The following is a 24,794-nucleotide window of genomic DNA, read 5'->3' as shown; positions in this document are numbered from 1 at the left end:
GTAAAATGGAGATTATTGAACAGGCATATAATAATATAAAATATAATAATAATGTTGCGGTACTACACAGCGTTGTGACTCTTCTAATAATAAAATAGAACTATTGACGCCGCATCAGCAGTCGCTGTAACTATTCTCGTCGGGGACCCATTCACAGCGTTTAACAAGTTAAAGGATCCGCTGAAGTAGACAGACTAGAACAATGTGTTTTTTCCTCTCATAATAAAGATTACATGTTCTAATCTCCGTTCTTGAACGCGCGGCTGATCCATCTTGACGATCAAACCGATCCATTTCGGATCTCCTGATCTAGAATCATGGGGATGCGGATTCATTATTCTTCATATATCTACGACTATTTTTTGTGGAATGATTGAAGCCAAGTAAAAACCGGCGGCAATTAAGGATATTTATAGCATTCAGGTATTGTCACCAGACGGTACGCCAGCGATGCTATAAAAAGATCCCTGTCTGGACTCGGAACACGAGGCTATGTGGGGCACCTCGAGACCCAATGAGGACTAGCCCTCTGGATAAACTCATGTCCGGATTGGCTCAATCCCGTGATATGCACCTAAACGAAAAGTCCAGCCACATTCCCAGCCTTTCATGTCGAACCAATCATCTCGAACTCAAGCCGACTATCAATCGGCACTCATGCATGAATCCTGCATGACGCTATTATCTGCTGAAAATTTTGTTCACTTAACTGATGGGAGACTCTTACTCCCAGAATAAATGAATTATTATGAATTATTATAGAAATTAATATCATTATTATTACTCCGTCAACGCCCCCCAACATAACCCTTCCCTGTCACCCGCAGTTGAACTACTAGATGGCTCTGACTCCGCCCCGTGATGATCACCGAGTTATTATCCACTTTGTTAGTCGCTCTCAACATCGGTCTCCTCATTCATTTAATTAGATTCAAATTAATTAGATGTATATTGGACAACTAATATTTTGTTTGTTTCCACGACAGGACTATGACTGTTTCTACGCTTCTGTTTTTGAGGTTGAGCAACCGGTGCTCAAGACCCTCCCTCTAGCTGTCCAGCAGAAGCAGATCGTAGTGACATGTAACTATGAGGCTCGCAGGAGAGGATTACGCAAGCTGCAATTGATCAAGGAAGCCAAGCAAATCTGTCCAGATGTTGTCATCGTCCTGGGTGAAGATTTAACCAGGTTTCGTGATGCATCCAAGAACCTCTATCTTTTCCTTCGCGACTTCTGCTGGAGTGGAAGAGTGGAAAAACTGGGCTTTGATGAGGTGTGTTGATTTTGTTCTATTTTTTCCTCCCTCTAGTTCTTCGCGCACCCCCACGATTTGTGGATCTCTAAGCCTTATTCCCGTAACAGTTGTTTCTGGATGTCACGGCCATGATTACATACAATGTGGATCTTCTGAATCGAAATAATCTGGAACACTCGTTCTTTCACCTCGACCATCAAGATCCCACTCTCGGTTTCGCATTTGATGCCACCCAGTTCTGTGGTTCTACTTATCCCGCCGTGTCCAACGCTGCATCAGATTCTGCCTTGTCATTTGTTCCGGCGGAAAATGACCCCCATTCGCTACATCTCAAACTACTTGTTGCTTCCCATTTGGCTGCCTACCTACGTGGACAACTTGAAGACAAAATGGGCTACACTGCCACAGTGGGCATCTCTACCTCAAAGACTCTTGCTAAACTGGTTGGCAATACTCATAAGCCTGATAATCAGACAACCCTTCTTCCGCCTTATATTGCGGCGGAGCAAGGCGCACAAAGCAATGTTGTCAACTTCCTTGATGCCCATGACATAAGAAAAATACCCGGGATTGGCTCTAAACTCTCTCAGAAATTAACTTCCTACCTCGACTGCCATGCGCAGTCAAACCCAAACCAGCAGGTCTCTGACACAGTCACTATCCGAGACGTTCGCTTATTTCCTGGCATGGGCCCGGCGCTGTTGGATAAGATCCTCGGCGGCCCAGGGTCTCCAAAAGGGATTGGTACGAAAATTTGGGGTCTGATATATGGTGTAGATAATTCAGAGGTTCGTCTGGCTCGGGATCTCCCGACACAGATTAGTATTGAAGACTCGTATGGGTGCTTGAACACCTTCGAAGAAGTGCGACGAGAGCTGATTTCCCTGACGGCCAGCCTGATACGTCGAATGCGGGTGGATCTCACTGAGAAGGACCGCGATGTCGATTCAGTAAAGGGCTGGGGATCAAATGGTTCGTCTAATATGCGATGGATTGCTCGTCCAAGGACTCTTCGTTTGTCAACACGACCTCGACCGCCTTCTACCCAAAACGAGGCGCAGTCTCAAAGTTTTAACCGAATCTCACGCTCAGCACCGCTCCCCCAGTACATTTTCCAACTCGATGCGAGTGTTGATGCGCTGGCGGAGCAACTCGTGCACGAACTTGGGATCTCCATGTTCCGGAAACTTCACCCTGAAAAGGCTGGTTGGAACATCCGTCTATTGAATGTCGCCGTGACCAACATGGTTGATGCGGCTGGGGAGCGTAAGCAGAGCAGCGGGCGAGATATTGAGAAGATGTTCCAGCAACAGGAAATGGGACGCAGACCAGGCTCGTCCGTTCCAGTGACGGAACAGTTATCACCAGAAGCTGATGGATCCAAGGTCAGTGATCCCAACTCTAGTGGTTGTCCTGTAAATGTGGCGTATACCGACGGTGATGATACCTGGGAGGAAAGTGGCGAGGATGAGGATATGCATTGTGTAGCCTGCGTCAGTTGTGGAGCATTGATTCCACACTTTGCGCTTGTTGCGCATGAAGTGTATCATACAGCGCCGGACTAATAATGAGACATGTATTCGATCTATATTGGTATAGTATACGGTATTAATTAGATAGTATCCATGGGTCGGGTTCAATACCACCGCCTGTCTCAGGGAACGGAAAGAAGAAGTAGAAAAAAGAAACTTTGACCTTGGAGTTATTCTGAAGTCGTGGATGTCTCGGAAGTTCAATCCAAACCTCTAAGAGTAGGGCTGGCCCTTTAGAGTTTAGACCCGTTTTCCTCCCTGACCAGCCAAGACTTTCCTCTTCCCTAATCTCTCTCCGTTTCTTTCTTTATCCACTCGTTCCTGAATTCTCCGCAACCAGAAATCTACTGTTTCTATTAGGGGGCATCATCTCATCCAATAATTTGGAATGTCTTTATTTCCTCTGTACAACACTAGAAACTCCTTTATTTTCAAGGATATTACTTGTCAGCACTAAACGTAAGTGTCAATTCCCCGCCGATCAATTGATCCGTTCACTAATCAGCCTTTCCAGGGACCGTCTCGAATATCCACTCTTAGCCTAGTGAACCCCAAATTTCTTTCCTTCCCGCATACTGTTGACATCCGACCTCCGAAGGGTCATCTCTCTGGTTGATCTCCACGACAACCCTGTCGTCTCGAAATTTATCCCACTCACCCATTTCTCACCATAATCTTCACGCTTCTCCCCCTCATTTTTGATCTATATACCTCACTACGTTCTTTCACTTGAATCTCCTCAACGATAACAGCAAATCGTTTCATTCGCCAAGACCGCTGCGCCCCAGCCAAGCGCTTCGCTGTGGCGGCTCTAGTTGACCGATTGCTCGCTGCCTGGAGGTGCTTCCCTCTCCCTGTCGTTCGTTTGCATATAATTGTGTGCTTCTACTAGTTGCCGGGGCTTGTAGAGGGAGTCTTCCAAGTGTTAAACGCAGAAGTTACCCCGTAATATATCAAACTTTGGCCGTGGGACTGAAACGGCGGGTTTTTTTATTATTTTTATTGTTGTTGCCTGATGCCGTTCATGTTTCTCAGCTAAGGGGGCATCTAAACTTTTCTTCATTCTCTTATTCTTTACCCGTCGGCCGGAATCGATTAATTCCCTAGCCGTTGGCTATCACCGGCGGTCATGAGGCTATTTAAACAATCGCTATGGTTTGCTACCAGTGCGATCACTTTCCTCACAGCCCATGTAGAAGGTGGGTGTGCATCGGATTTTCTTCCGGCTGCTTAGCTCGTGTTAGTTTCTAACCTTCGACTCTCGTGCAGCTCGGTCGCAGGAGCCAAATGCCATCCTACGTGTTTCGACTCTAGATCACCCGAAGATTCATACACCCTCGCACCAAGTTGACCACCTTTCCCATTTCGATATCACATTCAATCTCCGCGATAAAAGCCAACGAATAAAGCTAGAACTAGAACCAAACCATGATATTCTTGCCGAGGATGCATATGTGCAGTACTTAGACCGATATGGAAACATACAACGCGAAGAGCCAATTGAGCGACACGAGCATAAGGTCTTCAAAGGCCGTGCTTCGGTTGGGAGAGGAAAGGGGATGTGGGATCCAGTGGGATGGGCCCGCATATACTTGAAAAACGATGGATCACAACCTCTTTTTGAGGGGGTATTCAGCATCCACGATGATAAACACCATGTCGAGCTAAAATCGACCTACCTGGAAAACAAACGAGAGCAAGATGTGGACATCCCAGACCGGAAAGGTGATTATATGGTGTTTTATCGTGATTCAGATATGATCCGGCAATTCCATACAGACCTGAAGCGTTCAGTCCCCGTTTCCTCGTCATGCCAAGCCGACAAGCTTAGGTTTAACTCCGACCCAAGTCACCCGATTCTTCAGGTCGACGAGGATATGAATGAATGGGGTGCCATGTCCTTAAATTCCCTATTCGGACTGAGCAAACGGCAATCTGATACTGGGGGTGTCTCGGGAAACAGTGGTGGCGTGAGCTTGAAGTCGACGATTGGTGATAAATCCGGTTGCCCAAACACGAAAAAAGTCGCATTAATCGGTATCGCTACGGACTGTGGGTTCACAGGCTCGTTCGACGATAAAGAAGCAGCCAAAAAGTGGATCATAAACACCGTCAACAGCGCATCCAATGTCTACGAAAAATCTTTTAATATTTCTATCGGGTTACGCAACCTGACCATCACTGAAAAGGAATGTCCCGATACGCCTCCCGCGTCAGCAGAGTGGAACATGCCTTGCTCCACGGGAAATATCTCTTCCCGACTGGACAAGTTTTCCTCGTGGCGTGGGCAGCAAAAAGATACTAATGCTTACTGGACCTTGATGAGCAACTGCCCCACAGGCAGTGAGGTTGGATTAGCATGGCTTGGACAGCTCTGTAATGCGGAAGTTGTGAAGGATACTACTAATGCGGTCAGCGGTACCAACGTTGTGGTCCGCACTTCAGGCGGTGGATGGCAGATCTTTGCTCACGAATCCGGTCACACTTTTGGAGCGGTTCATGATTGTGATACCCAGACTTGTGGACAGAACCTTGAGGCGTCATCGCAGTGCTGCCCTTTGACATCGTCCTCCTGTGATGCAAGGGGGCAGTATATCATGAACCCCACCACTGGCACGGATATCACAGAATTCTCCCAATGTACAATCGGGAACATCTGCTCAGCCTTGGGTCGCAACAGCGTCAAGTCCAGCTGTCTTTCTGACAATCGGGGGGTGACCACCTACACCGGCCATCAGTGCGGAAATGGTATTGTGGAGTCAGGCGAAGACTGCGACTGTGGCGGGGAAGAGTCCTGCGGGAACAACAGCTGCTGTGATGCCAAGACATGCAAGTTCAAGAGCGGCGCAGTATGTGACGATGCCAATGACAGCTGCTGTTCGAAGTGCCAATTCTCCCCTTCCGGAACCGTGTGTCGGGCCAGCCGTGGCGAATGCGACCAGGAAGAGACGTGCAGTGGCACTTCGAGTACCTGCCCTTCTGACGTCTTCAAGAAAGATGGAACAAAGTGTGGCAATTCCTCGTCTGGCTTAACGTGTGCCAGTGGACAGTGCACTAGTCGGGATTACCAATGCCGGTCCGTCATGGGCAGCCTGTTGCATAGCAACGAGACATATGCTTGTTCTGCATGGAGCTCATCTTGTGAGCTGGTCTGCTCTTCTAATACATTTGGTCAATGTTACGGTGTCAACCAGAACTTCTTGGATGGTACCCCTTGTGGAAGTGGTGGGCATTGCAAGAACGGAAAATGCGACGGTTCCAGTATCAAAGGCTGGATTGATGAGCACAAGAACCTGGTGATTGGCGTCGCGTGCGGTGTGGGGGGCCTACTTGTGTTGTCGATTTTATGGTGCTTGATCAACCGCTGTCGCCGGGCACGGCCGGGTCCAAAGCCGATGCCGCCACCTGCTGGCGCTTATGGACCCTGGGCTCGTCCAATGCAACAGCCGATCCCGATGAATCAGTGGTCCAACGGGCCACCGCGAGGATATCAAGGACTTGGGGACCCTCCTCCACCACCATATCCTCCACCATCGTATGGTAACGCACCTCGATATGCCTAATTGAGAACTTTTGTTGTTATATATCTATTTAAAGTTCATCTGACACGAGTTTTACATGACGAATCTACGGGTATTGCATTCTAGCATCCTTTTCTTATTTTGGCTCCGGCGCAACTAGAGTGATTTGTGGCACCTGTATGAAAGACCTTGGTGACATGTCTTGTTCGCTTTATACCTATTTCCCATGGCTACTTCTTGCTCGGCTCCAAGAAGTCTCGGGCTTTGGCGGTTCTTTTCCTTGATTCATAAATAGCGCGCCCCTTATATAATTGAGACCGGCACCGATGTGGTGTCCGGAATACAATACATATTGATTGCTCTCACACTTACGGCATTCTGTGTCAGAAAAACCAAGTAACTTTATAGGACAGGGTCTATGATGGCAGCGATTTCTCATTTACAAGATCCGACACATAACCCAATATGCACCAACACACAGTAACGCAAGACTCAATGGAATCGTATATAATTCATCCAGAGGGGAATCCCACAACCGATAGGCGCCCATCCAATGCCCAAGAGAAAACATCCAACGGGGACTCGAAATGCTGTCAAGAAAGAATAAAAATCTCACAATGCAGAATCAAAAGCACAGAATAAGACGATCAGAGTCCGCACAATCCTCAGGCCATAAGAAGCCCTTAGCCCGTACAATGAAAACATTTTAACCAATCCCCAGGATCTAGCCACAAATCCAAGAGGAAAAAAGAAGAGAAAAACTAGACTCTAGCAACAGTAAACAAAAAAATAAAAAAAGTAAAAATGAAAAACACAAGGATCAATAGCAATGTACACCTAAAACAAAAACCGATTTCACTGCCAACATATACTCACAAACGCGTCCCTAGAGACACCTCCCGTACCCTCTAAATCAAACTCCTCAATCATAGCCCTAAGCTCTTCCTCTTCGAGCCCCGTCTCGCCTAACTCCCGCGCAACCCGTCTCAAGTCCCCTAGATCGATGTACCCCTTACCGCCCTCGTCGAAGAGCTCGAATGCCCGCAGAATCTCGTCCCGGGGATCGCGCTCTAAGATCTTCACCGCCGTCACGGCTTGGAAGGCGGAAAGGGGCATGAGTAGATTCGACGGGTGCTGGGGGTTCGCGGCGGGGGCGGTCTTGGATTGCTGTTGTTGCTGGGTGGAGGACTGCTGCTGGACTTGGGGGCGGGGGACGCCGTAGGTAGTGAGGATGGCGATGAGTTCTTGTTTGGGAAGGGTGAAGCCTAGGGCGCGGAAGGCGACGCGGAGTTCATGGTAGTCTAGATGTTGGTCGCGGTCGAGGTCGAAGAGGGTGAACTGTTCGCTCGGACTCTTGTCAGCTTTGATTTATTTTTATTTTTGTTTGTTTTCAGGCTTATTTTCTTCTTGGATGGAGAGGAGACAGGTGGGGACATACGGCTTCGTTGATCTCCTCTCGTTGTTCTTCTGTTAATCGACTTAGGGGGTTTGAGTCCTGTGATGGGCCGTGGGGTTGTGAATGTGAGGGTGGTTGGGCCGCCTGCTGCGAGGATCTCGCTGCGTCAGCTCCTTGGTCGGCAGATCCGAGAGCTCCTAGCCGTTGGCGGGAGAAGGCGGACGCTGCGAAGGGGGTTGGATTGGCGTTCACAGATCGTTCAGGGAGTCTGGTCGAGGCGAATGAGCGTGAGCCGAACCCTTGCGACGCCATGGTGGTTGCGTAGTTTATGGGAGAGAACTCCCGCGGTGGGTGATCGCCGGTGAAAGGCACCAGGGTGGGCTCAAGTTGTCAGAGGGGAAGCGTTCTGGGTCGAAGTGACAATTGTTTTGATTGCACTGAATTAGGCCGGAGAATTAACTGTTCAGAGGAGAGTGAGTTGTGGGGGTTAGGTTGGAAGAATTGACTGCTTGTTTCGGGTTGTCAGGCTGCGGAGACGCGACCAACGCGGAGTCCAATTAAAGCGGTGGCCGTTTGTTTATTCTGCTCTATGTAAATTCAGTGCTGTTACACAACCTCTGGTAGATCAATTAATTCCAAGTGTTATCTATTCTTCTATCCTTTACATCTACGCATATTTTCATGTCCAGCTCGCTCGCGTAAGAACCATGCCTATAGCCTGGAAATCTCGAAGATGGATGATTTATAAAAAGATAAGGCTTCCGGTCAATTACGCCAACCATGGAGTAAGGAACGTATAGTCCTAAGATGACTGTCGTTTCGCGGTTTGAGGATGTACTTCTATCCTTCGGTGCCTCGTCGGGGCCAGGGTCGCCAGAATCGTTGAAGCGCCCTGTCCGTCAATGAACGTGTTAATGAAGAGCTTGGAAGTTTTTCACTGCCACGAGAATTTAGTCATAGGTGGCAGTTTGAGCTGTAAAACCAAAAATTTCGTAACTTAACAGCAAACAGCCAGCACTGGGGGCCTAAACTAGGCTGATGGGTATCAGATCCAAACATCCCCCCCCACAGACGGCGATGCCTAGATACCACGTTCATGTACATCATGTCAGCTGGAGAGGCCATGTAAGGGTTTCATCTCATGAAGATGCAGTTCTCAACGCTGGTCATTGAGGTCCGGATCAATTTGACGACCAAGATCGAGATCCTCAAGAAATTTCCGGCCTCGCAGTCCCTCAGGAAGATATTCCTGAACAACCTTGCCATTTAGATAGTGGGGATTGTACTTGTACTCCTTCCCATACCCGAGTTCCTTCATTAATCGTGTAGGCGCATTTCGCAGATGAATTGGAATCGGCAGCCCGGCAATGCCTGGCTCTCCCAATGCCGCAAACGCATTATTGAGACCTCTGTAGGATCGGGTGCTCTTCTTTGATAGAGCCATGGCTACGGTCGCGTGTGCAAGGTTTATCCGCGCTTCTGGGAGCCCGACTTTCTCGACGGCTGAATGGGTAGAGATAGCGAGAGTGAGCATACTGTTATCTGCCAAACCAATGTCTTCCGAGGCCACGACGATCAGACGCCGAGCGATATAGAGTGGGTCTTCTCCCGACTGAATCATGCGGGCGAGATAGTATAGGGCAGCATCTGGATCACTGCCACGGATGGACTTGTGAAAGGCGGAAATGGTGTCGTAATGCTGGTCCCCCGCACGATCATAGACGAGGGTTTTGGTCAGAGACCGTTTCAACTCTTCCTTGGTGAGCCCAGGACGCTTTGACAAATCCATGGCGAGTTCTAAAAGGTTGAGAGAGGTTCGAGCGTCCCCATCAGAAAATTTCGCGAGATAGGAAACCAACTCATCATCCACTAGCTCAGAGGGTGAGTAGTTCGGCCCCTCTACCCGCAAAGCTCGGTACAAGATGGACTTGACATCTTCATCGGTAAGTTTCGACAGCGTGAAAGTTCTACATCTTGACAGCAGAGCGGTTTGAACTTTGAAAGAGGGATTTTCTGTGGTAGCCCCAATAAGAGTAACCTGCCCACTTTCTACTGGCCCCAGAAAGACATCTTGTTGGGTCTTAGAAAAGCGATGGATCTCGTCACAGAAGATGATTGTCTTTCTGCCCGTAAGGCTAAGCTCGCTCTTGGCGTCAGAGAATATCTTCTTGCACTCTGAAACCCCGCTGCTGGTGCTGTTGATCTCCACAAATCTGCTCCCGACCATCGAAGCGATCACCCGCGCAATCGTTGTTTTACCAGTACCTGGACCACCCCATAGAATCATACTCGGAACACGATCATGTTCGATCAGCCCGCGAAGAACGCCTTGAGGGCCAACAAGGTCTTGACCGCAGACTTCATCAAGAGTCCGGGGTCGCATGCGTTCTGCTAACGGCGCAGCCTTCTGAAAGGCACTCACTTTCGGCCTCTTCGCAAACTGGTCAGCATCTTTTTTGGTCCTATTGTTGCTATCTGGCGCTACTTCAGCTTCAGACGCTGAGGGTCTCTTGCGACTTGCAATTTGGGAAGGGGACGAGTCGGGGTGTGGATTGGACGGGGCGGATGCTTTCCGAGCAGAGGTTGGCTGGAAAAAGCTGGGTACCTGCGCCTTTTGAGAGGATGTCAGGTCCCCAGTGCTGGACGTCGGCTCATCAATGTAGTTTTGGCAATTAGAATCAATATGGTCGTTGATCCTTCGAGGTGATACAGAATTTCCGCATATCGGACACGACACCATAGTGCTGTAATCATGGAGAATGTCCGACAAACAGAAGATTGTCAGGACTGGTTTGGTTAAGTTCGACGGACGCGTGACCTTACGCGTCCTGACCCATTCAAGAATTGTGGGGTTTCGTGTTCCCAGGGTTAGTAATCAGGGCCAGTGGCAAGCCCATTGTGCCTGAGTGCCTTAAGCAAGCACGCAATTACGCCCTATGCCATAACGCTCTCGCGGCCTTAGGCAGCCTATCATTTTGACCAGTTGCAGTCAAGCTTTAGGTTCCCTGTGATTAAGGAATATTAATTGACACCCTCCCCGCAACAGTTCAGACATCCGACTTTTCTTCCTTCCTTCTCACATCCTCTATGTTTCCCGGCTACCGTACCCCCATCTCTACAACACTCGCGAGATTCAAGGCCCCGTTTCATCCCTTGTTTTCTACACCTACGTCACCCCGCTGTCCCCGCGCCAGAGCGATGTCGGCCACTATGCCTCGTGCTGACCCTTTTCGGCCGGCTAAACGGGTCGCTGGTCAAAGACAGGATGTTTGGTATGGAAGTTGATCGTTGGAACAAACCCATTGTTGGATGGTTTGACTAATCGACTCCCAGGTCAATTGTCAATGAAGCTGCTGCGGCTTCCCCCGTTCAGCCCATTGTGAACATGGGGCAGGGATTCTTGTAAGTGAGACTTTTAGACGGGCAGGAATTTGGGCTGCCAATAATAATCCTTCCGTAGTGGATATAACCCTCCTAAGTTTGCGATTGATGCTGCAAAGGAGGCTCTTGACAGAGTTGAGTGTAACCAATACTCGCCGACCAAGGTATGAAAATGGTTTGAAGGGTTCTTAATATAACCGAGCACTCGCTCATTTTGGTATAGGGTCGCCCTCGCCTCAAGCAAGCCATTGCGGATGCGTATTCTCCATCATTTGGCCGAAAGCTTAACCCGGATACCGAAGTCACGATTAGCACTGGTGCAAATGAGGGTAACAACGATAATAGTATTTTGCGGGTTGAGCTCAACTGACTGACATTGGAAAGGAATGTTAAGTGCTTTTATGGGCTTCATTGAGCCTGGCGATGAGGTTATTATCTTCGAGCCTTTCTTTGATCAGTGAGTAAGCCATGGCACGACAACCGGCAGAAGCCTGACTCCCGAGAAAAGGTACATTAGCAACATTGAAATGCCCGGTGGCACCATTCGATATGTTCCTCTGCACCCTCCCAAGGATGGAGCTACAAGGACTTCCCCAGCTTCGGAATGGTCCATAGACTTTGAAGAGTTGGAGAATACTATTAACACCAAGACAAAAATGATTGTAAGCGAGTTTCCCCTATTCTCTATCGGAGACATTTCATCTGACTTATTAGGTTTTGAACTCCCCGTAAGCGTTGCTGCTCACCAAGTGACCGCGCCCTAGTATAGTACTAACGACCACAACAGTCATAACCCGGTAGGAAAGGTCTTCTCTCGCAATGAGCTTGAACGAATCGGCGAGCTCTGTATCAAGCACGATCTCATCATTCTTTCTGACGAGGTTTATGATCGTCTTTACTATGTACCCTTTACTAGAATAGCAACCCTGTCTCCTAAGCTTTACGAACGCACTATCACCGTGGGCTCAGCTGGGAAGGCCTTCTACGCAACTGGTTGGCGCGTTGGTTATCTTATTGGCCCGGAGCATCTAATCAAGTACGTGGCCGGTGCACACACACGAATTTGCTACAGCAGCGTCTCTCCTCTCCAGGAAGCTGCAGCTGTTGCCTTTGAGCAAGCTGACAAGGTCGGTTTCTGGGATGAGAGCCGCACTGAAATGAAGAGGAAGATGGAACGCTTCTGTCAAGTATTTGATGAGCTCAACATTCCGGTGTGTTTTAGCATGAAGATATCTACCCCCAAAATATCCAAAATACGATCTAACAAATGTCTCCAGTACTCTGATCCTGAGGGTGGATATTTCGTTCTCGCAAATATGTCTTCAGTGAAGCTACCGGAGAATTATCCATTCCCTCCTCATGTTGCAAACCGTCCTCGCGATTTCAAGCTTTGCTGGTTCCTCATTCATGAGGTTGGCGTAGCCGCGATCCCACCAACTGAGTTCTACACTGACGCTAATGCCCATATTGCGGAGGATTATCTCCGCTTTGCCGTATGCAAGAATGACGACGTGTTAGAAACTGCCAAGGAGAGACTCCGTGGATTGAAGAAGTATATTGTACAGTGAACTTGTTCTTAGAATGAGAGCTTCCTTGGTATCGAACAGAGAACCATAACTGCAAAAGCTATCCCTGCTAGACTTTTGATAATAGATTACATAGTGGAGTTCAACAGAGCTCTTTGGATAAGGTGGAACCAATAGACCTTTTTTCATGTTTACTGTTAACTTCTTTGCTCCGCTGTCTCAAAATCCTGATTTGGAAGGTCTGCATCAAGCAGTTCCTAAAAGACATTTTCTCCACTTCCCTCAACCCCTGGAAGCTGGCTGCCCGTTAACACTTCTAATATGTTATCAATAGGAAATCGATGCTAGAAGCATGAAAACAGACCACCAAAAACACAATAGGATCACGGCGTCAACTGCTCATAGCCAGGCTATTACAGCTACATCCAAAGTTCCAGAGTTCCAAACTCTGGAACACGACGTTGTGGATCAATCCATTTTATGAGTGAGAGCCCAGGTCAATCATCATTGATTCCCTCAATCTCCATCACACCAGTCCCAGCACCATCCCATCCTTCGCCCCGGCGGAATGCTTTTCTATCTTCTTTTGCGACGTCGCTGAAACCCTCTCCCCGCATACGTGCTTTGGCGTCGGTTACGCTGGGGTGGGTAGTTCTCACGGCTCGAAGAATCCAATAGCTACTTTCCAAGTGATTAATGAGCTGGCAATGACCCTTACTCCCAACAGATCCGAGCAAACGGCGATATTCAGCGCGACAGACATCATCGTGGCAGTTACGGCGGTTCCTTCCATCCCAATCCGTCACACATGCATGTCTCTCTCCTGTGATGTGTTGCTGTATGGTGACGCAGAATTCTTCGTGGAACTGGTACTTGAGCGCGGTTTCAAGATCAACGGGGGCGTCCTGTGACCGGAGTTTGTCCCGGATTAGCCGAAATAGATAATCGACCAATTCGGTAACCTCAATTGTCACTGGAAGAAAATTATATTAGTAAGTATAAAGGGAGGTCTCAAAATGAACATACTGAACAAGCAAGTCGCGAGAACTCGACGAAACCGATCCTTCTCACTTGCATCGTCGAACTGAACGGTATAGACGACCCGGCTCGAGCACCGCAAATCCAGGTTATTCTCTGGGAAACCAGCTTCTACCAGATCGGCCCAGTCTGAGAATATGAAATAATCCCCGTCCCAGATCTTAGCATTGAAATAAATGGCTTGACGATGACGTTCAGGTGTATCATAAGGGTGGAGACAAGGGACTAGAGGCGGTCCGTCTTTCACATCTCGAGGTATTGAAATCTCTCGGCAGGGGTGTTGAAAGGTCATCTGTCCGCAGTGCTGCCAATGCCACTTAATATTTTCGAGCAAGTGCTCTTTGCAACAATAGCGAATCTCCGAGAATGGCCCACACTGGGGGCAGATGACAGTTGCGCCATCCCATAAATTACAACGCTTCTCGCATCCTACCTTTGCGCAAGGAAAACCGTGGCTGTCGAGTTGCCAGAAAAACCCCTCTGGCTTTTGTGTCGCAATTGGCTTTTGTGCTGCTGCGGTGGGCTGGTCCACCTTTTCACAGCTTAGGGACAATGAAGGGTGTGCGTGACTGCCTTTATTTTGATCACTAGCAGTCCTCATGTCGAGAGAAATTCTTTGGTGCTCAGACCCTGTGACTCTAATCTCTGATGATTCAGTCTGTGGTGTGCCCTGGAGTTCAACACTTGTCCAACCTGTTGAGGTAGATTTTGAGGAATTCGGTGTGCATGGGAGGTGGCTTTGCGCCTCACCAGATATGCTACCTCGTTCAGAATAGTGAGAAGGTGATTCCTCATGAGGGTAACCCTGCATCACCTCACTTGATACTTCCTGTATAGGAGGCAGCTTATCCCTTAGGGGAGTCTTACTCTTGCGTGTAGAGTGACTAAGGCGCAATGGCTGGCCGTAAAGGGAGGATCTGGTGCTTGATTGCTCCTCCTCTTGACCTGAACAGGTCGAAAGACTTGTATCACGTGTATTGGTCTCAGCTGTTATATCTTCATTCAGATATGGCCACTCTTCAACTATAAGCAGGGTTGGGTGCGCATGGAGAGTTGCGTTGTACTCCACTGTCTCGTCCCTTGTGATCTGGTCTACGCCTGAGACTCGCTCCTTACCTTTGCTGTCCAAGGTACCTAGGAGTGCGTCCCGATATGTCTTCTCACGAGTGCCAGTTTTCTGCCCACGCTCCGTACAGCTTTCATGAACTTGCGCTGTGATTTTGTGTTTGTCTTGTGAGATTTTCTCACCCTGACATACACAAGGGCCGACACAACCCACGTTCTGGTTGGTATCAACTGAATTTTGGGCCTTGGAATTTGCATACTTGAAAATGGATGGGCTTAGCTCCAGAATATTCCCCTTTCGAGTAAAATATGATGGGCCGTTGCTAGAACCTACTCCTTCGTCTAAGGGCTGCACTCTGGGCACATTCTCACTTGGGCTGGGCTGATTATTGGAAGAGTCTATCTTTCCAATCTGAAAGGGCACCATCTTCTTAGATTTCTTGTTTTCCTTTTTCTGTTTCTTTGATATCTGGCCTGACTTCATCGCGATGGTATGTGTAGTACGCTGTTCAACGGGGGCCAGGGAAGGAATATCCAAGATGTCACTCTCGCTAGTTTGGCTTGACATGACTGCCTCCGACAATGCTTCCATCCGGGCCAAGCGAGCTTGAGTCTGAGCACGTATGAGAGCGATAGCTTCCGTGCGAATCTTCTTTTTCTCAAGGGCACTTGAATACTCGTCCTCTGCTTTATAAACCTCTGGTTAGCGCCTCTCTGTGAAAACAGCACCAGGGGTGCGAGACAAGCAAGGAACAAGAAGGCCAAGGTAAATAGACTCGCCAGAACAAAGAAACATCTCGCCTCTGAGAGAGAAAGCACTCATATCGGTAGGTTCCTGACTTGTGTTTGTGGCCATGTTCCGGACAGAATCAGTAGCAGTGAAGTAAGAAGACTCGTCAAGTTCCTGCACTGCAAATACCTTTCTGTCACTGATTCCTAGTTCGTCCAATTGCAGGTCTGTATTTTCCTCAAGCCCACTTGAAGTGATTGCTTCTACCGCTGAGCCTAGGTAGCTCATGGGCGGCCTTCTATCTGAAGCCTGATCTTGGTCTTCATTTCCCGCCTTAGGGCCGGGGGATTCAAATCGACCTGGAAATCTTGGGGATAGTTCCATTGGACAGGCTAGCTGTACGGCCTCAAGTTAAATGATTGTAAGTAATGGTAACGGTGGGGTTTCAAGATACTCAAGAGGTATTAAATGATCATTTCCATCAGCTTTTGTCAACTTTAAAGCTAAGTGTATATTAGAGAAGCGCTCTGTAGCTTGTTATGCGGTCTCAAAGCTGATAGATACCATGAAAGTCCCGTTGGTTCTCTTTCACATCGCCTTGGAACAGATGTTTGGGTAAGTGCTTGTTGTGGACAGTACCAGAATAGAAAGAAATTTTCTCTACGTGCTTCAACGTGCCCTGCGTCATGACTGTAGTGACTGTGGTGACTGTGTTTGTGTTGGCCAATCGGTTCCGGAACACTCTATATAGTCTCTGCTGTTCTCGCAAGCCACGGTTGTTAGATAACAAGGAGACAGTGATTAGGTCATGTATGGTCTACATTAACCATCCCATTAAAGTATAACATTGTTGTGCACAAGGTGATCATTGGAATATCAAATATAGTATAGAGTTAGGACCCCCTTATGATCATTTTAGAATCCTAGAGATGGACACTTAATATAGGGCTGCAATATAACCTCACGAGGATAGAGAGTTCTACATGGATCTTTTTGATTTAATCATTCATGTACTTACCTATATTCTACATTAAAATAAGTACAGCCTAAGCAGATTACATTGATCTCTCAATTTACTAGAGTAAAGAGGTGGAAGAGTTGTTCTTTCACTATATTTGATATTCTTCAGGATTCATGTTCCTCACGTGGTTTTATAGGCTAAATAAATGCCTTTTGATTTATTCACAGGAGTCACTTCCTCCTCAAGTTCTACTCACTTCCCTCAATTTTTATTTTTTAATGATGGTACCAAACCTCAATTTCTAATAAGCTAGGGCAACTGACTTTCTGCTATGCCCAGTCAAGATATAAACCACAGTTCAGTCTAATCACTGGCATACCAGCGCGAAATGGAACAAGAAGCGTCGCAAATGTCCAAGGCAACAAAAGAGTGAGCCTTTATTGCTCCACACAATGGGAGAAAGGACTGGGTCTTTTGTTATTATTATTAGAAAATAAAAGATTTCACATTGTTTGGCAACGGTTAATAGAGGATAAAGGATTGGTGGACAATGCCGGATTTTAAGCGCCCACTTGGGAGCGTCCCAAGGTCAGTTCAACCAGCGCTCTGCAGAAACCATTGAGAAGAGCCGCCTGGTAAGCCATACACTAGATGAAACAAAATCCTGCAATCCAGCACTGATTCCCTGTATCTGCAGACTTCTATTTTTGCGTCTATACCTTTTGAGTGGTCAGTATGCCACAACCCTGGCCCATTGCCGTCTGTTTACACCCAAAGACGGCTGTTCCTCCAGTCTATTCACTTATTTGCTTTGCTTGTTTCGTCAGGGTCGTGGGTGACTCTTCAATACTAATAATAAAGGGCAGATCCCCTCTTTATTGTTGAATCTATTATATTGAGCTACTGTCCCATTCTTTGCATAATACATACAACACATCTTCCCCGTCCCTTCATCTCACTCCTATATCGGCAATATATAAGGCTTTGTGATATGGCTTTCCAATAAATTGATACTGCGCACTGAAAAAAGCTGCTGCTGGCCGGCATTTTACCCTCTTTGGCATATGGTTATCACCTGTTCTTGATTACTAGAATTTTACGCCCCGGCCTGTCAGCACCACCAGTCAAACGTTTCTTATTCTACCTGACCCATTTGGGCGATATCATCCCTTTCCCAAAATCCACATCTATATTGTAACTCAACCCGTCGACATGGTATTCTCGAGGTCTGGTCGATCTATCTTTCCACTACTCCCGCCTTATGGCGCGCACGATCCAAATGGCGGTCCGGGACGTGCTGTCCCGCTGCACCCTGATGGCATTACACCATATTTAGGGTTGCGAGCTCGTTTATCACAAGTGTGGCTCAACCGTTGGACGATCTTACTCCTCCTTGTCCTGGCTAGGGTTTTGATAGCAGCAACTGGGATACAATCGGACATGGACGGTGCGAAGCGCGAAGCCCAATCCGCTTGCACTTCAGTGGAGTCGATGGGAAGCTCGATGGCTTCAATGCCCCATTATCTGTCACAGGGAGTGAATGAGCTTACCGCTTCTGGAGTTGAGGCGGCGGTTAATGGCCTCTTATCGATGCTGTTGCTCACGATCACTGGTATCGAGGCGCTGATAATCTTCTTCATAAAAGTTATGTACCAAACATACCTCTGCCTGTTCACGATGGTGGTCAGAGGTAGCACTCAAGCTGCGCTTCTTGTGATAAAAGATACCACCGAATTTTTGAACAAAACGGTCCAAGCTGTGGGAGACGACATCGGCAAAGCAGTCGAAACTTTCGAATCTGGCCTCAACAGTTTCGTGAAAGGGATCAACAAAGTCGGCAGTTTATTCAATGCAGGTGAAGTGCCGAAGCTTGATGTCTCAGGCGACGTCCAGAAGCTGAAGGACATCCATCTCCCGGGGTCGATCACAGAGGCCGTTGATAAGATCAACAGCTCAATCCCAACGTTTGCTGAAGTCGATAAATTTGTCACGGACGTCATGAAATTTCCATTTGAGGAAGTTAAGACTCTCATCAATGGGTCTTTGGGAAATTACACCTTCGACCGCTCAGCATTACCGGTTCCTGCGAAGGAGCGGCTGACATTCTGCGATGAAAACAACGGGATAAACTCATTCTTCAAGAAGGTCGCGGAAATCATCATAACGTCTCGCAAGATTTTCCTCGCTGTTCTCATCATCGCTGCAACATTTGCTTGTGTCCCAGTAGCCTGGCAGGAGCTGCGCCGCTGGCACACCATGAGAGAGCGCTCTCAGATCGTCCGAAAGGACGCGCATGATCCAATGGACGTTGTCTACATTGTTTCCCGCCCTCACACCGCTGGTGCAGGCATCAGAGCAGCAAGCAGATTCAGCAACAGCCGCAGACAGATCTTAGTGCGGTGGGTGATTGCCTACGCAACCTCGCCAGCCGCTCTATTCGTCCTGTGTCTCGCTCTTGCCGGACTCTTCTCTTGCCTCTGCCAATACTTGCTCCTGAAGGCTGTGGAGAGGACAGTGCCCGAGCTATCCAGCGAAGTGGGCGAATTTGCCGAGAAGGTGGTCACTTCATTACAGAACACGTCGGCCAAGTGGGCAAATGATACCAACGGGGTTATCGACGGCATGAACTCTGATATCAATAAAAACATTTTCGGCTGGGTAAACACCAGTACGACAGCTGTGAACAGTACACTAAATGCCTTCGTCGACAAAACGACAGGAGTCCTCAACGACACATTCGGAGGCACCATCCTCGCCGAGCCAATACAGGACGTCTTCAATTGCTTGATCGGTCTCAAGGTGGCGAGTGTCCAAAAAGGCCTCACGTGGGTTCATGATCATGCACATGTCGATTTCCCCCGTGTCCCCAATGATGTCCTCTCCCGCGGCGCCAACACCAGCATCAACAACAGCACAAGTGCACCTGACAGTTTCCTTGCCAACCCAGGCGACAAGACATCCGACAAGATTACGGAAGTCGTCATGCGGGTCCTCAACAAGATCAAGGAAGGCATCCGCACGGAAACCATCATATCGGCTTGCGTCCTGGGCATATGGGTCATCAACCTCCTCTTCGGCTTCATCCGCGCCCTGATCTTGTTCTGGGGCCGAGACAAAACCCGTGGTGAGGGTGGTGGAGCTCCTATGAACAACGGCCCAGATACCAATGGTTTTACCAATGTCCCGCTAACTGCTAATGTCAATTCACATCCTGCTCCACACTACGAAGCTGCTATGAGTGTCCCACCCATTGCCAGAATGAGCGGCCATTGGTACGATGACGAGAAGATGGGGTATGCTGGTCAGAGATCACTCAAGGTTGATGGGACGTCTGACCTGCGTGGAAGTACCTATGTGGAATACGGTATGGAGAAACGTTGATCTATGTGGTGGGGACTTGGGATGCAGTGCTAGTTGCTTTGTCTTGCTTTCAAACCTTTAGAGTGTTAAATTAGAGTACATGTTCGCATTGGATATACGGGTATATCCACGAATAACTCGAGTCTGTTCTTTTCATCCCTCTGTCTTGTTTGATAAGACCCTATAGATGCGCGGTGCTTGGCATGCTTTACCACTTCTCCATATACCGATGGAGATGGAAATCATTGATCTACTGTATTTTTGAGGGTTTAGTGGTCGTACAGCTATGGACAGCTCAGATATCTCGCTTCACGGATAGTTGAAAGTTTTATCACCCTGTACTGGACTATTATACGTTTCACCAAAAAAATGCTATATTATATGCGTAATAGACGATATAGTCCTTAAATATATTCTTGACAAGGGCGCCATTCCTAATCCTAATCAGTAACCTGATCATTACTTCGTAGATTCTCATGCCAAATGATTTGATGCCATCAATGCTCAAATTTCAACGAAGAAGCTCTTCTCCCCCTCTTTAGGCACTACTCTTGCCCGTTCGATAATTGGATCAGCACAACTGACCCGAATCCGTTCAGGAGTAGCCGGACTTCGTAAGCTAAGGACTTCACGAACGTTGTACTGCTTCCGCGCCGCTTTCAAAGCATCGCGAATAGCAAAGAACACAGCACTGCCCATGAACAGCGGCGGTTCTCCAACGCCACGAGAGCGTTGGACTGTACGGAGGTTTTCCCATTCAACATCTTTGAGCAGACTAACGTTGAATACCTGGGGGATGTCTCGGAAACCGGGAATCTTGTAGTTCCCAGGCCCCTTGGTGACAACCTGGCCCGAGGCACGGTGCCAGAGACTTTCTTCTGTCGTGAAGAGTCCTTGACCTTGGATGAAGGCGCCCTCTATCTGTCCATAATCGATAGATGGATTGATGGTGCGGCCGACATCCATTTTGACGTCCGCACGTAGCGGAGTCCAATCACCGGTAAGTGTATCGATTTCAACTTCGGCGGCTGTCACACCCTGAGTGAAGTAGAAAAACATTTGACCCCTATTCTCACCCCAGACATAGCCAATATCTGGAGTACGATAATACCCCTGAGCCGAAAGGTTGACTCGATCAAGGTAAGCTGCATGAGCGAGTTCCTTCAGCGGGGCACCCGGCATCTTTTCCCGATAAGGCTGAAGACGCTCGTTGAGTTGCTCACAGGCATTGAAAATGGCGTACCCATTGAGGTCGGAACTGGCTGACGCAGCTGTGGCTGAGGTATTCGCGACCGTGTTTGTAGCTGTCTCGGATATGAACACGTCTGACTGGGGAATGCCTAATGCCTCTGCTGCGATCATAGTCATTTTAGTATGCAGGCCCTGGCCCATTTCAACACCGCCATGGGCGACAAGAACGCTTCCATCATGGTAGATGTGAACGAGAGCCCCAGCTTGATTCAGGAACAAGGCCGTAAAGGAGATACCGAATTTTGTCGGAATGATGGCCATGCCACGTTTCGACCACTTGTGCTTCTTATTGTACTCTTCCACGGCTCTGCGACGTTCAACATACGAGCTTTCCTCCAAGACTTGGTTATACATCAAGGGAACGTGCCAATCTTTCAGCTCCTGGTTGAAGTGAGTCTTATCACCAGTTTTATACATGTTGTCCATTCGGAGTTTTTCAACTGGGATATCAAGGTGATCCGCAATCTCCGACATGAAGCTTTCGGCAAAGAACAGGCCCTGTGGACCACCAAAGCCACGGAATGCGGTGTTTGACACTGTATTCGTCTTGCAAATACGACCGCGAACATAGACATTCGGGATATTATACACCCCGTCGATATGTGATAGACTTCTGTCCACGACAGCGGCAGAGAGATCTTGTGTATGACCACCGTTGGCATAGACATCAGCGTCAAGGGCAAGGAGCTTCCCTTCCTTGGTCACACCAACCTTCCAACGGCAGTAAAACGGATGGCGCTGGCCAGATGTCGCAATATCTTCATCGCGGTTGAGCATGCATCGAACGGGTCGTTTCGTTTTTACTGCAGCCGTAGCACATAAGCAAGCTAACTGGACCGACCGGGTCTCTTTACCACCGAATCCACCGCCCAGGCGTTTAACTCTGGACACTATTTTGTTGGCTGCTACGCCAGTGACCTGGGCGACATATGTTTGACTATGACGAGATTAGTTTTAATTAAACTTGAAAATTTCGAGGACTCACGTCTCGGTAGGGTTTTGTGTCCCGCTCCAAATCTCCATTTCCCCGTCTTCAGGTTTGGGAATCGCAACGCAAGCCTGGGTTTCCAAATAAAAATGCTCTTGGCCTCCCATTCTCGACGCACCGATGAAAACATGATCAGCCTGCTTGAAAGCAGATTCCGGATCACCGTTCTTTATGTAGTGGTCATGTCCGAAGAATGATTCGGCTTCAATGGCCTCTTCGATAGTAAGAATGGCCGGCAATTCCTCATACTCGATCTTAACAGCCCTCGCACCCTCTTCTGCGATTTTGGCTGATTTTGCGAGGACCATACCAATAGGCTGTCCAGCAGTCGTAACCTTGTCTACCGCAAAGAATACCTCATCAGCCACAGGAGCACCCCACCAATTAGCCTCCGGACTGGGGAGGTCTCTGTGATCCACATAGTCATGAACGCCAGGGATATCCAGAGCGGGAGATGGATCAACACTGATTATTTTGGCATGTGCCTTGGTTGAAAGAACCATGCACCCAAACATCTCGTTCTGTTGGACGGGTATATCATCGGTATATTGCGCTTCTCCAGTGGCCTGTTTCAACGCTGAGACATGAGGTCCAGCCTTCCCTAATATCCGCTGTTGATATGCTGATGAAGCTTCATGGTCCTTTTCCCCGTAAGAGATAGCCCTTTCAATCTCAGCAATCACATCGTGATCAATATCTGTACTCTTGACCTCGGTACCCGACAAGACGTCGTGATAGAATCGGTAGAAGAATCCCAGGGCAAGAGACCGACGATAGCTAGCCATACCACCAGGCACTCCGTAATTTAGATTGAAGTCTTGCTCTAAAGCACTCATGGCGCCCTCAAGGGTTGCAGGATGCGTGAATTTCTTGCCAACTAGGAAACCTTCTGCCTTTCGTGCTGACACAGTCATTGGCGCCATACCTCCGAAGACGAGGCTCACGCTTGTCACATCATGTGATGGGGAAAGCGATACACGCAAGGCAGCGTTGACGATGGCGATGTCATCATCCTTTCTCTTGGACTGTTTGTAAGCTCGCAGATACTCTCCGCTCTCTGATGCAGTAGGGATGCGCAAACTTCCAATAATAGCATTTGGTGGAAGTGTAGTTTTCCTGTAACCCCTAAAGAATTCAGTCATGGGGATCTCAATATCCCCCCCTAGCAACTTAGCAACAAGTACGGTGTTTGTTGCCACGAAGACTGGGTTCAGATCTGAGATTGGGGACGCAGTAGCCAAATTCCCGGCGGGGGACGCCACGTTCCTGATCTGTCTCCCGGCAAAATAGCGAAGCTGTTTTTGGATAGCAGTAAAAGGCTGGCCCCGCACAGGTCCATATCTCTCCAGAGCTTGATCGCATATTGACTCCAAATCAGTCAAAGAGACATTAGCGCCGACCTCTAAGTGGTCATCTTGGAACGAGAATTGCCGAAGTTCGGGAATATCACCAACGTAAACAGAGGCACTATACCGCATCGCTTTGAACTTGGTTTCAATCTGAGTTTCAGTGCTGCCACCGATAACCTTCGCGTCCGGGTGCACATGCTTGATTTCCAAAAGCTGTTGCAGAGTAACAGGTCTGTACCATTTTTTTTTCTTATTGCCAAAAACCAAGGGCTGGTACTTATGCCTGTGGAGGGTTGGTGGGAAAATTAATTCTGTGTCTGGCCTGTAGTTTATGAAATCAGGTGCCGTGAGCTTTGGAGCATTGCCGTCTGTGACCGTCGTTTCGGATGAATCTTTGCAGCATCCTCCAGAACCATTCTGCTTGTCCATACAACAGCCAGTACCACCATTGGTAATGGACTTCCCACAACCAATGCTGGTTTTGAAGCTCTGGGCAGCATCCAATATAGGCCTGTATCCAGTGCAACGACACAAATTCCCGTCAAACGCTTCTTCCACGGCATGCTCGGACGGTTCAGGGTTATTACGTAGAAGGGCATAGAGGCTCTAAGATAGACTGAAGTTAGACATCACAGCCAATCCGTGCGAGTCATCAATGAAGCCATCAGTGGAACATACCATCACGATGCCTGGTGTACAGAAACCACACTGGCTGCCATTACCAACTGCAATCCGTTGTTGAACCGCATGGGGGTTCTTCACATTTCCGATGCCTTCAACTGTGATAACATGTTTGCCATCTACGCTTATGACAGGTGCAAGGCAAGCATTCACCGACGCATGATATAGCTTCTTCGTCGTAGGATTCACTTGCGAAACCACCTATCGAGATCAGTATCCTCCATACCCACGGTAAGTTGGCAACGCTACATACAACGGTGCAAGCGCCGCAGCCTCCCTCCGCACAGCCGAGTTTTGTTCCTGTCAACCCTATCCCCCTCAAGTATTCTAAGAGTGTGAGCTCTGGGTCCACGGAATCTAGCGTCACTTTCGTGCCGTTCAGGTAGAAGCGAATAGTATCATCCCACTCCTGCGTTAACTGAGCCAAAGAACCGGCCTTTAGGGTAAGCACTTCAGGCCCCGGCGATACTAATATGCCGGGCGCCATCGTGGATTATCTTGGATCGAAGATTGGAAGTTCCTGCCAAACGTGGTGCGGAGATAGTTAATCAAAATGCCAAGCCTGGAGTTTGGTGAGGGGAGAGTGAGTTTTAACAACAGATTCAAGAGAAGGATTGATTTAAAAAAAGAGAACGTGGCGAAAGAGGGAAGAAGTAAGGAGGCAAAAGGTAGCAATCATCACGTAGATAGATATGACGTTGGAAACGTGCCTGAACTTACTCTTTTATCTTTGTTGGGGGGAGGCGAAACCCCACAGCT

The 24,794-nt window shown here is 48.3% G+C and overlaps 8 protein-coding genes across 8 annotated transcripts; 4 read left to right on the top strand and 4 right to left on the bottom strand.

Annotated features, from left to right (window-relative positions):
- Positions 1 to 1,942: 1,942 nt before the first annotated feature.
- On the top strand, positions 1,943 to 6,351 carry BDW43DRAFT_295838 (Metallo-peptidase family M12-domain-containing protein; the record flags this gene model as incomplete). The annotated part of the gene is made up of 4 exons (XM_032044117.1): positions 1,943 to 2,361; positions 2,745 to 2,749; positions 3,541 to 3,651; positions 4,058 to 6,351. 4 exons carry the CDS (start codon positions 1,943 to 1,945, stop codon positions 6,349 to 6,351), a joined length of 2,829 nt encoding a protein of 942 aa, XP_031906199.1.
- A 605-nt stretch (positions 6,352 to 6,956) lies between these two features.
- Positions 6,957 to 8,203, bottom strand: cdc31 (putative cell division control protein Cdc31). The gene is made up of 2 exons (XM_032039520.1): positions 7,748 to 8,203; positions 6,957 to 7,647 (listed from the first exon to the last, which is right to left on the bottom strand). Exons 1-2 carry the CDS (start codon positions 8,015 to 8,017, stop codon positions 7,165 to 7,167), a joined length of 753 nt encoding a protein of 250 aa, XP_031906198.1. The 5' UTR covers positions 8,018 to 8,203; the 3' UTR covers positions 6,957 to 7,164.
- A 63-nt stretch (positions 8,204 to 8,266) lies between these two features.
- BDW43DRAFT_257751 (ssDNA-dependent ATPase MGS1) lies at positions 8,267 to 10,481 on the bottom strand. Its single transcript, XM_032039914.1, has one exon. The coding sequence runs from the start codon at positions 10,443 to 10,445 to the stop codon at positions 8,862 to 8,864; it is 1,584 nt and encodes a 527-aa protein (XP_031906197.1). The 5' UTR covers positions 10,446 to 10,481; the 3' UTR covers positions 8,267 to 8,861.
- A 176-nt stretch (positions 10,482 to 10,657) lies between these two features.
- Positions 10,658 to 12,994, top strand: BDW43DRAFT_257747 (kynurenine--oxoglutarate transaminase). Its single transcript, XM_032039913.1, has 9 exons — positions 10,658 to 10,977; positions 11,039 to 11,107; positions 11,166 to 11,250; positions 11,310 to 11,415; positions 11,471 to 11,543; positions 11,595 to 11,748; positions 11,801 to 11,814; positions 11,874 to 12,297; positions 12,364 to 12,994. Exons 1-9 carry the CDS (start codon positions 10,793 to 10,795, stop codon positions 12,652 to 12,654), a joined length of 1,401 nt encoding a protein of 466 aa, XP_031906196.1. The 5' UTR covers positions 10,658 to 10,792; the 3' UTR covers positions 12,655 to 12,994.
- A 115-nt stretch (positions 12,995 to 13,109) lies between these two features.
- On the bottom strand, positions 13,110 to 15,733 carry BDW43DRAFT_305146 (uncharacterized protein; the record flags this gene model as incomplete). Its single annotated transcript, XM_032045741.1, has 3 exons — positions 13,110 to 13,585; positions 13,639 to 15,402; positions 15,535 to 15,733. 3 exons carry the CDS (start codon positions 15,731 to 15,733, stop codon positions 13,110 to 13,112), a joined length of 2,439 nt encoding a protein of 812 aa, XP_031906195.1.
- Positions 15,734 to 16,939: 1,206 nt separating this feature from the next.
- On the top strand, positions 16,940 to 17,516 carry BDW43DRAFT_257740 (uncharacterized protein). Its single transcript, XM_032039912.1, has 3 exons — positions 16,940 to 16,994; positions 17,104 to 17,135; positions 17,273 to 17,516. Exons 1-3 carry the CDS (start codon positions 16,957 to 16,959, stop codon positions 17,410 to 17,412), a joined length of 210 nt encoding a protein of 69 aa, XP_031906194.1. The 5' UTR covers positions 16,940 to 16,956; the 3' UTR covers positions 17,413 to 17,516.
- prm1 (pheromone-regulated protein PRM1) lies at positions 17,516 to 19,863 on the top strand. Its single transcript, XM_032039444.1, has one exon. The coding sequence runs from the start codon at positions 17,619 to 17,621 to the stop codon at positions 19,785 to 19,787; it is 2,169 nt and encodes a 722-aa protein (XP_031906193.1). The 5' UTR covers positions 17,516 to 17,618; the 3' UTR covers positions 19,788 to 19,863.
- Positions 19,864 to 19,868: 5 nt separating this feature from the next.
- On the bottom strand, positions 19,869 to 24,787 carry BDW43DRAFT_1982 (putative xanthine dehydrogenase HxA). The gene is made up of 5 exons (XM_032039107.1): positions 24,756 to 24,787; positions 24,289 to 24,555; positions 24,033 to 24,236; positions 22,003 to 23,960; positions 19,869 to 21,954 (listed from the first exon to the last, which is right to left on the bottom strand). Exons 2-5 carry the CDS (start codon positions 24,520 to 24,522, stop codon positions 20,271 to 20,273), a joined length of 4,080 nt encoding a protein of 1,359 aa, XP_031906192.1. The 5' UTR covers positions 24,523 to 24,555; positions 24,756 to 24,787; the 3' UTR covers positions 19,869 to 20,270.
- Positions 24,788 to 24,794: the final 7 nt, after the last annotated feature.

Source organism: Aspergillus alliaceus (assembly GCF_009176365.1).
Source record: "Aspergillus alliaceus strain CBS 536.65 unplaced genomic scaffold BDW43scaffold_1, whole genome shotgun sequence".
Taxonomy (NCBI): domain Eukaryota; kingdom Fungi; phylum Ascomycota; class Eurotiomycetes; order Eurotiales; family Aspergillaceae; genus Aspergillus; species Aspergillus alliaceus.
This window is presented reverse-complemented; position numbering and strand designations above follow the sequence as displayed.